We start from the raw sequence: 9,639 nt of genomic DNA on the forward strand, positions 1-9,639 counted from the left end.
AAAAAAAAAAAAAAAAAAAAAAGAAGAAGAAAAAAAATAAGACCCAATCTAGATCGTTGCTTAAGGTGACAGACATCATATTCTTGAATGCTGGAAAGTAAGGAGGACTATTTATAGTTTACTACCAATGACCTTTTCCTTCTCTCTCCTTCTCCCTCTCAGTTTTTATGTGTGAAAAGAGTAAAATATAAATATTGGTAAGAATGAGTAGATATTGAAATAGGAGGCTACTCTGAATGAGTAGCCAGTCCAGAAAAAATTATACCTTTAGAGTACTCAGAGAATTTGCAATTGTGATTCTCTTGCTTGGGATCAGCTTACTTTTGCTCTTTAAAATACTGTAGCAAATAGGAACAGAACCAGAAGACAGAAGGTAGGCAAATGTAATACCGAATTTCAAAAACCAGAGGAAAGAAAAATATACTATGCAACCTAGAAACTAATGGTCTTGGCATTGATCTTGGGTGGTTTTCTAGATTCTGGCATTTTAAGTTTATTTTATCAGCATTTATCAAGAAATAGTGATAACAGAAGCTAGTAAGGAATCACTTAGGCAAAATCATTTCAGACTCTCTTTTCCTTTTTTCTTTTCTCTTTTCTTTTCTTTTTTTGAGACAAGGTCTTGCCCTGTTGCCCAGGCTGGAGTGCAGTGATATGATCATGGCTCACTCCAACCTCAAACTCCCAGGCTCAGATGATTCTCCCACCTCAGCCTCCTGAGTAACTGGGACTACAGGCATGGACCACCCTGCCCAACTAATAATAATAATAATAATAATAATTATTATTATTATTATTATTGTAGAGTCAGGGTTTTGCCATGTTGGCCAGGCTGGTCTAGAACTCCTGGGCTCAAGTGATCCACCTGCCTCAGCCTCCCAAAGTGCTGGGATTATAGGCATGAGCCACCACACCGGCCCTCATTTCCTTTTTAGGTAGAGCAAGGAGATTTTTAAGATTAGGGAATTTTGATTCCATAAAGCATTTTAGAAAGCCCCATGTTATAGCTATAAAATTGGTGGATTTATAACAGCTTAAATCACCAGTGTTGGCCTCAGAAGAGGTCTCTGATAGTAAGTGGTAAGCACTGTCCTAGATCTTGACCTAGTCTACCTTGATTCGAGTGGTTAAATTACAATGTCGATGGCATGCATCTTTGATGTACCAATAACAAGATACCGGAGGGAGAGTGAATGTTTGATGATGGATTGAAACAATGGGTGAAATTTCATTAGATATAATTTAATAGAGATAAATGGCAAACCTTACATTAGGTAGGAAAACAACTCCATCCATTCAAGATAGATTCGACAAGGCTTAACAATAGCACACGTGAAAAAGAAATATGGTTTTAGTTAACTGTGAATGCATAGCCATTAACAGTGGACCATGGCTGCCCCCAAATCCAATTGCAATCTTAAGCTGCATTAATAGAAATCATATATCTAGATTGATGATGCTGATAGTTACTCCCTTCCAGGTACTTGCCAGGTCTCTGTTGCAGTGTTGTATTTTGTTCTGATAATTGTATTACATGACAGACTGGTTGTGGTCTGGAAGAAATTATACAACATGATATAGGGATTTGAAATAATGTTTTATATAGTAGTCCTAGACTAAAAGAAAACTCTAAGGAGGAAAGCACATGATACTATCTTTAAATACTTGTTAAACTGTGATATAGAAATAAATTAAAAAGAAACACTCATTAGGTTAATTTTACTGTAGGAAAGATTTGTTAATCCCCCAAAACTGAAAGAATTGCAAGGAGGTGGATTTAAGCTCACTGTAAAACCTTCTAATAATTGGAGCCATCCCTCTATGAGCAGCTTTCAGCGGTATTAAGTTACCTCCCAATGTTAGAGTTTACACGAAGGCTTTATTCTTCCATTTTTGGAATGTTATAAAGGAAATGTGGGATAAGGGAAGGACATTGAGTACCCTTTTTGAAAAATATCTTCCAGCTTTGAAATTCCATAATTCCTTGCTTGATGGACGTGAAGGGCCATAAATCGAGAAAGAAATCATCATGGCAGGGAAGCATCAAGGATGGCATTTCCAAGGAGATGGATTTTGAACAAGTTGTGTAGAAAATGTCTGGGTAAAAGTGGTGGAAGAGCAAAATAATTTTATTTATGACAACTGGTGGATTTCCTTGTGTGAAAAGAAAAATCTGCCAGTGAAAAATGGCCTAGGAGATGGAGACTTCACAGACAAATTTTGTGTATGAAATACATGTGCACACACACACCCAAACACACACACATTTTAAATTTACTTTTTAAGCTGGGAGAATTATTTCATGTTGATAATTTTTTATTATTTAAGAACATGAAGGAAGAATATTTCTAGTATCTATATCCTAAGACAAAGGAAAGTAGGAAAGGAATAATTTCAGGAAAAAAAACTGATAGCTGGGCACAGTGGTTCATGCCTGTAATCCTGGCACTTTGGGAGGCTGAGGCAGGAGAATCACTTGAGCCCAGGAGTTCAAGACCAGCCTAGACAATATAGGGACAACCCTTCTCTACCAAAAAAAGAAAACAAAAATTAGCCAGGCATGGTGGCATGTGCCTATAATCTCAGCTACTTGGGAGGCTGACGTGGGAGGATTGAGCCTGCAAGGTAGAGGGTGTAGTGAGCCATGATTATGCTACTGCCCTCCAGTCTGGGTGACTGAGCAAGACCCTGTCTCAGGGAAGAAAAAAAAAATTGTCTTCTCAAGAAAAAAACAATAAGGGGTCTTGTCACCAACATAACCAAACACATATAAACACATTTCAAGCAAGTGTATGCATCATTGTTCCATTTTCTTCATTTCACTTCACACTGGCACTATTCTTCAGACCAGAATTTGGTTCACAAGATCCTTTGATGGGAAGTTGGGAAATTTAAGAATTGTTCTAGTTTATACTAAATAACAGTCAGTTTCAAAATCTCAGTGGTTCATCGCAGCAAGCATTTCTTTTTCACTCACATTACATGAAGTCTGCATAGTAGCTGCTGTGGCTCTTCTCCATATTCCAGATTGGCTTCAGATCTCATCTGAGATGTGCCCTTCTTATAGCACAGGAGTAAGAGAGGCTAAGCAAAACTCTCAACTTACCATGAAGGCTTTTACTCAAAAGTAGTATATATCATACCATTCATGTTGCACTGGCCAAAGTAAGTCACATGGCCATCTCACATCAATACGATTGAGAAGTGTATGTGTGGCGGATAAGTGTGTGTGTGTGTGTAACATACATATGAGAAACGAGAGACTTGTGAACAATGTATGCTACAATAGAGCCATTTTAGATGGGAGAGTGACACGATGAAAACTATGAAAGACAGTATTTGCAGCAACACTTAGTATTAATTGACACTGGGGACATTGAAAACAAGAAGAGTAAATTGAGGGTAGCTTATTTATTCTCGTGACTCTGTAAATTCACCTAACTATCAGAATCTCTGTGGCAAAATTTCAGCACAGCTAATCTCGTGAGATATACCTTCTCAATTCATGTCACGTTATAGTAGTTGTTCAGATCCAAGGTATCTTCACCTTTCATTACTTTTTTGTCACCAAACTGCAATAATTTGATTTTGTCTGTCAATTTTGTGTAAGAATACTCAGCAGTAAAAAGAAAGAAAATATTAAAGCATGCAGCAACATGAATGAATCTCAGAATCATCATCCTATGTGAAAGCAGTCAAACACAAAATACTCCACACTATATGAAACCTTTTATATAAGAAATTCCAGAAAAGGCAAACTCTGGTGACAAGAAGCCAATCAGTGTTTGCTTGGGGTGAGAGATCATGGGAAGGGATCAGCTGCAAATGGACATGTGAAAAGTTTTAGGATGATGGAAATGCTGTAGATCTTAATCATGGTAGAGGGTGCATTTTATTGAATACAAATTATACTTTAGTAAAACTAGAAGAAATTAAAAAAATTGTGCTGGTTAGATCTTCAACTTTATGAAGATCAAAAGAAAAAAGGAGGAAGAAAATCAATAATCCTTTCCATAAATTGAACTTGTGTGTATCTCTGTTTTAGGAGCAACTTGAAACAGCCAGAAAGTTTTTATATTATGAAATGGGCTATAAATCTAGATCAGAACAGCTAACAGATCGCTCTGAAATTAGCCTACTGCCTTCAGACATTGACAGGTACTTATATTAAGTGTCTTTCTCTCTCTCTCTCTCTTTTTTTTTTTGACTATGTAAGTATATTTTTTCATTATTTAATCTTGTCTTCCAGGTATAAGAAGAGATTTCATAAATTTGATGCCGACCAGAAAGGCTTTATTACCATTGTTGACGTTCAGCGAGTATTAGAGGTAATTTTCTTTGGTCTGATGTCAGCCTCTGACACTAGAAGAATATAAAGATGGTAGTAGATGTTTTTCTCATCTAGTATTTTTTACAAGTAATATTTTATAATTTTTAAAAGATTAATAACATTAGTAAATGCATATGCATAATTTTTTTTTTTTTTTTTTTTTGACAGAGTCTCACTCTGTTGCCCAGGCTAGAGTGCAGCATGATCTTGGCTCACTTTAACTGCTGCCACCTGGGTTCAAGCAATTCTCCTGCCTCAGCTTCCTGAGTAGCTGGGACTGCAGGTGTGCACCACCATGCCTGGCTACTTTTTAAAATATTTTTTGCAGAAATGGGTTTTCACCATGTCGGCCAGGGTGGTCTTGAACTCTTGACCTCAATTGATCTACCTGCCTCAGCCTCCCAAAGTGGTGGGATTACAGGCATGAGCCACTGTGCCCAGCCAAAGCATATGCATTATTTTTAATCAAACTGTATTATTCTGTGCTTTTCTTTTACTTAGAGTATCAATGTCCAGATGGATGAAAATACACTCCATGAAATTCTAAATGAAGTCGATTTGAATAAAAATGGACAGGTTGAACTCAATGAATTTTTGCAGGTGAGTTGTGCTGAAAGGAAACAAGGATATTTGCTTTAATCTTTTGTTTGCCATGATTGTAAATTCATGTTCAAGAATGGATATTTAAGTCCACACAATTGTCACTTTACTCTGAAGAAGAAAGCTCAAAGCCAACAAAGGTTGGTATGTCTGCCCTCAAGTGTAAGGCTTGACTTTGGTGCATGTTCTTTTTCTTTTTTTGTATAAGAAACATTTTGTTATGTTAGGTAATTTAGATTAAATCCAAGAGTTATTTATGGCTTAAAGGGTTGAATATGAAGCATGCTTTTTAAAGGTGTATGCCATGACATGTCACTGCTGGACCTTTCTCTACCTGCTTAATAAGAGACAACACAAGATTTCTAATCTATTATGTAGAAAATTTTTAAAAGTATGGTTGTATTCACTAATGAATCATAGTGAATGATAGTGAATCAATGAATTTGAGAATTTAGTGATTAGATTATGGCATTATAAAGAAGGACAAAAACATAAGGAAGGAAACTTGTACTTTGGGGTCAAGACCATATAATTTAAATATTTCCATTTCCAATTGTTAATTTATTCAAGGCTCCATTGTTTAATCTTAGTAATCATGCAGGAAATAAGTTTTGTTACTTTACTTCAGACTGGATGCTACATATCATTTCTTAAAAGAAATTTCAACCAAACCCATACATTATTTGTAGCCGTCCATATGACTCTGATCATATGAAGAATGCATTGGTTTCCAAGCAGCTAGGTTTTTATCTGTAGTGCTTCTTGGGCAGGTATTTCAAATGAATGCCAGGTCTTGCTTGCACCATGGCAATGATGAATGCTGAACATGAAATAAATTAATGCTGGGGATTTTGGTCACTGTCAGCCCTTTCTTCACTGTGTCAAGTTAAACAAACAAGATGAAGGCAAAGGAAATGGTAATTGTCTCTCTGGAGATGAGCTGCAGATAAGAGCATTGTTGAATCTAAATGCAGAAAATTTTCACAGGTTGTGTCCAGCATTACAAAAAAGAATGTTTGGTTCTTTAGCTTACTGTTTAACTAAATACACATTTTAAATTGAATTTAAAATTTATGCTTGAGAATTAAACACCACTTAATGCATTTTTCTGGTGTGTAGTTTTTCTGGAGAATATTTTATTATTGACCTCACAATGTTAGAAAACTTTTCTTCAAAGAAAATGGCCTGTGCTTCATTTCATATGTGTTGTAAATAAACAGCAGAATTTAGAGTTGAAAGACATGGTACTTTAGAAACAATAAGAATCTAATTTTATGAATATGCTGTGTGGTTTAGGTTTTAAGTAATTTTCTTGAATGCAGTTGAGTTAAAAACAAGATAATTTAAACTATCTGCAGGTTTTCTAGTAGAGTTTTTTTTTAATAATTGAATATTTTGTCTCCAATTCCAAATGAAAGAGACTATTTATGCTTCTGCTAAGAACAAATACACAGTATCATTTTCAATTTTATACTGCTGACCATATTCCTCATGAAATATATTCACACCCCAATTTTTTTTTCTTGTAATATGGTTTCTAGATACATGTAGTGTTTAAATAAAACTTTGAGTTTTGAGAAGTTGGCACATCATATACCGTCTATAGCTTAAAAAACCTCTAGCTTTGTCAGTTTTGTTAGCTCTAATAAACTTTGCAGATCTTCCTGGGATCAGAGACAAAGCAATAAACAATAAATTGTTCTGTCTTTAGATGTCAGTATTCCTTATGTTATACCATTCCTCAGATGTAAAGTATATTTGGAGGGTTTTTTTTTTTTTTTTCAAATATTTTGCTCTTCTGAAGACTAAGAGCCCACATTTATCCCATTAAATATCTTTTTTGAATATAGATATGATTTTTCAATAATCATCACAGAAAGACCACTACAGATATCACATGGTTATATGACTTTATTTCTAGGCCTGGGCTTTAATGACACTTTTGCATGTAAGAGTCCATCTCTAATAAGCAATAGCTTGTGAAACAGCTTTTAATAAGGTCATGAAATTCTGATCCAGCCCCTTGGCAGATGTCTCTATAGACTAAAAGCTATAACTCTAAAAATATTTTGAGAATTTATATACATGCATAGATACATCACACACATATATATAATGTATATATACATATATACATATATATGATGTGTGTATGCATGCGTGTATTTATATGATGAATAGCTAAATCTGTTCTTTTTAAAGTAAATAAATAAAAAAGATTGGGGAAATGAGATTAAGAAAAGCAAATAGTTGAAACCACATCAAACTTGAAAAGGAAAAAAATCCCTGTGCTCGTAATTGCAAAGTGCCTTCCAGATTAAAGGCCTTTGCCCGCTGCCTGCATGTAATTTCAAGACTAATTCTGATTTTATCCATTGGATAAAAATGAATTAGCTAAAATCTGGGCTGTGGAGTGCTTTTAATTCCTAAGGTAGATCTCTGGGTCCATTTTCAAGGAATTAAATGTAAATTACGTTAAAAAGTCTTTAAGGAATTTGGATTTAGGGGACTTGAAGTTATCAAGTACAGTAACATTAAAAAAGGGTAGATAAATATAGGTCATGGTTTGTCTTTGTTCAATCCCTGAGATTCCTTTTTAAGATTTTAAATGGAAATAAAGATCCAATATTTGAAGTTGCTTAAAAAAAAAGTGCCATGAGCACATTAAAGGACAAAAAATGATGCATTACGATTTACTTTTAGAGGCAGGCTGATTCACTAGATGGATGTAGTTTTTGCAGCAGTGGTGAAATGCCTGCCCCTTCCCCTCTTTGGGAAATGTTTAAAAATTATACTCTTCTTATCTGAGCTGTAGTACTTGTTAAGATTTTTGATGGAGCACTTAATTACCTCTGCCTGCTACAATGCCAACCATTATAATGCCATGAAGAAGAGTGTAAGCTGGCCTGCATTCTGAATCTGTTGCATATTTTCTCTTTAAGCTGATGAGTGCTATTCAAAAAGGTAGGGTATCTGGAAGCCGGCTTGCTATACTAATGAAAACTGCAGAAGAGAACCTCGACAGAAGAGTTCCAATTCCAGTGGACCGTAGTTGTGGAGGATTGTGAGTCTGGGCAGTAAATCCACAGCCAACAAACACAGGAACGACAAATCACCACGTAACAACCAGAGATGACTGAACCCACTCTAAAATAATGAATGTGGATAGCTGCCTTTTTTAACACTAGAAAACATTCAAAACTTTAGGATGTTGGTGTATTTGCCAGCTTTATTTGCTGTACTTTATTTGTATTTGCCATTCAGTCTAGCTTTTAAGTGTATTTTATTCTTTTTCTCATTTTCAATGCACATTAGTTTTACATATATTTTGTGACCTGTTAGACTTGACACATTCCCTTTTCGTTTATTCCTTTATTCTAAATCAATTCTAAAAACAGAATATTTTGGTGAAAATTGAGAAAAGAAGCTGGAGAAATTTTGTGACATGCATTAGATAGCGTGTGTTATTAAAAAGAGTCACCTATTGAAATGATAGTGTTTGTGGAGGTTTCTCAGCCCCATCTCCCTCCAGCTTGTCTACCTTCCTCATGCAAACAATATTGCACATTTTTATATCTAGAACATGACTGGCTAACTGGAGAGGGAAGGAAAAGTTTAGATCTGGTTACAGGAGCAAGTCTTAAAGAGAAACTCTGAAAGCTTCCAGAATCACAGGTATAAGATAAGGATAGCATTGACATTTGCTGGGAGTTACAGTGATAGTTTCATCTCAGCAGTTTGTTTTTTTCTTCAGTCACTGCTGGTTTTCTTTGACTTTCATAGTTGCCAGCAAGATCCTTGCTTTTCTTACTTTAAAACCAGCTTTAAGTGGCAACTTGGATTTAATGGGATGAGACCAAATTTATCTGATTATTACAGTAGTAATACATTTAAGAGTTAAAAAGGTATTTTTATATATCCACATGTGATTACAAAAGATTCAATTCCCAAGCCTAAATTTTGAAGCATGTGGTATTGTCAAATCTAGCTTATCGTCTTTTTTGGGGGGGCACTTGCAACCATAGTAAAGGAGGATAGAATAGACTTTAGTTAACTTTAATTATATGTAAAATAAGGCCCAAACCAGTTTCCGATGTCATCATGGTTGCTTAAAGTCTTTCCCCTTCTGTACTCCATGGGGATATTCTCAATAAAACAAAAATAAAAATGGAAGAATAACCACTCCCTCCTTCCCCTACACACACACACACACACACACACACACACACACACACACACACACACACACACACACACACGAGTCCAAAGCAAAAGTCACTGTGTATTGGATTTATCAAGTAATGCAATTTGGGATCCTTTTGCTATATTTTGGTGGTGGCATTTTAACTAGTTATCTGAATATTTATTAATCACACTTCCTCTTGTGAAATTAACTACTTACATTTTTGTTGTTGTTTTTTTTTAACATCAGGTTCTGTATCTAAAAGGAGATGTAACACTTTATTTCATGGCAGGTTTTTATTGCACAGACTTGAAGTCTTAGTTTTTTAAACTGGTACATAAAACACTTTTGTGCTGTTATTTCTATTTATGTCAACACTGCAGAGTATTCAAGTGGATTCTGAGCCTATATGTCACAATGTAAACACTGGAGGTTCACTCACCTACGCACCCACCCACCACCTCTGAAACAAACAAACTGCCGAGAAAAAAAACATCTTAGCTCGTTTTGTTTTTAAATGAAGTTT

General features: G+C 35.3%; 1 protein-coding gene across 6 annotated transcripts in view; it reads left to right on the plus strand.

Moving 5' to 3' along the window:
* The window catches only part of GPD2 (glycerol-3-phosphate dehydrogenase 2), a 149,753-nt gene extending 140,655 nt beyond the window's left edge, over positions 1 to 9,098 (plus strand). For all 6 annotated transcript variants that reach the window (XM_017547160.2, XM_037745252.1, XM_017547155.2 and 3 more), the window contains 4 exons: positions 4,046 to 4,158; positions 4,250 to 4,328; positions 4,832 to 4,930; positions 7,873 to 9,098. In XM_017547160.2, coding sequence (XP_017402649.1) covers positions 4,046 to 4,158; positions 4,250 to 4,328; positions 4,832 to 4,930; positions 7,873 to 7,998 — 417 coding nt within the window. In that variant the 3' untranslated portion in view covers positions 7,999 to 9,098. The remainder of the gene's footprint in view (positions 1 to 4,045; positions 4,159 to 4,249; positions 4,329 to 4,831; positions 4,931 to 7,872) is intronic.
* Positions 9,099 to 9,639: the final 541 nt, after the last annotated feature.

This window comes from Cebus imitator, unplaced genomic scaffold (assembly GCF_001604975.1).
Source record: "Cebus imitator isolate Cc_AM_T3 unplaced genomic scaffold, Cebus_imitator-1.0 Scaffold10, whole genome shotgun sequence".
In the NCBI taxonomy this organism is placed as follows: Eukaryota; Metazoa; Chordata; class Mammalia; order Primates; family Cebidae; genus Cebus; species Cebus imitator.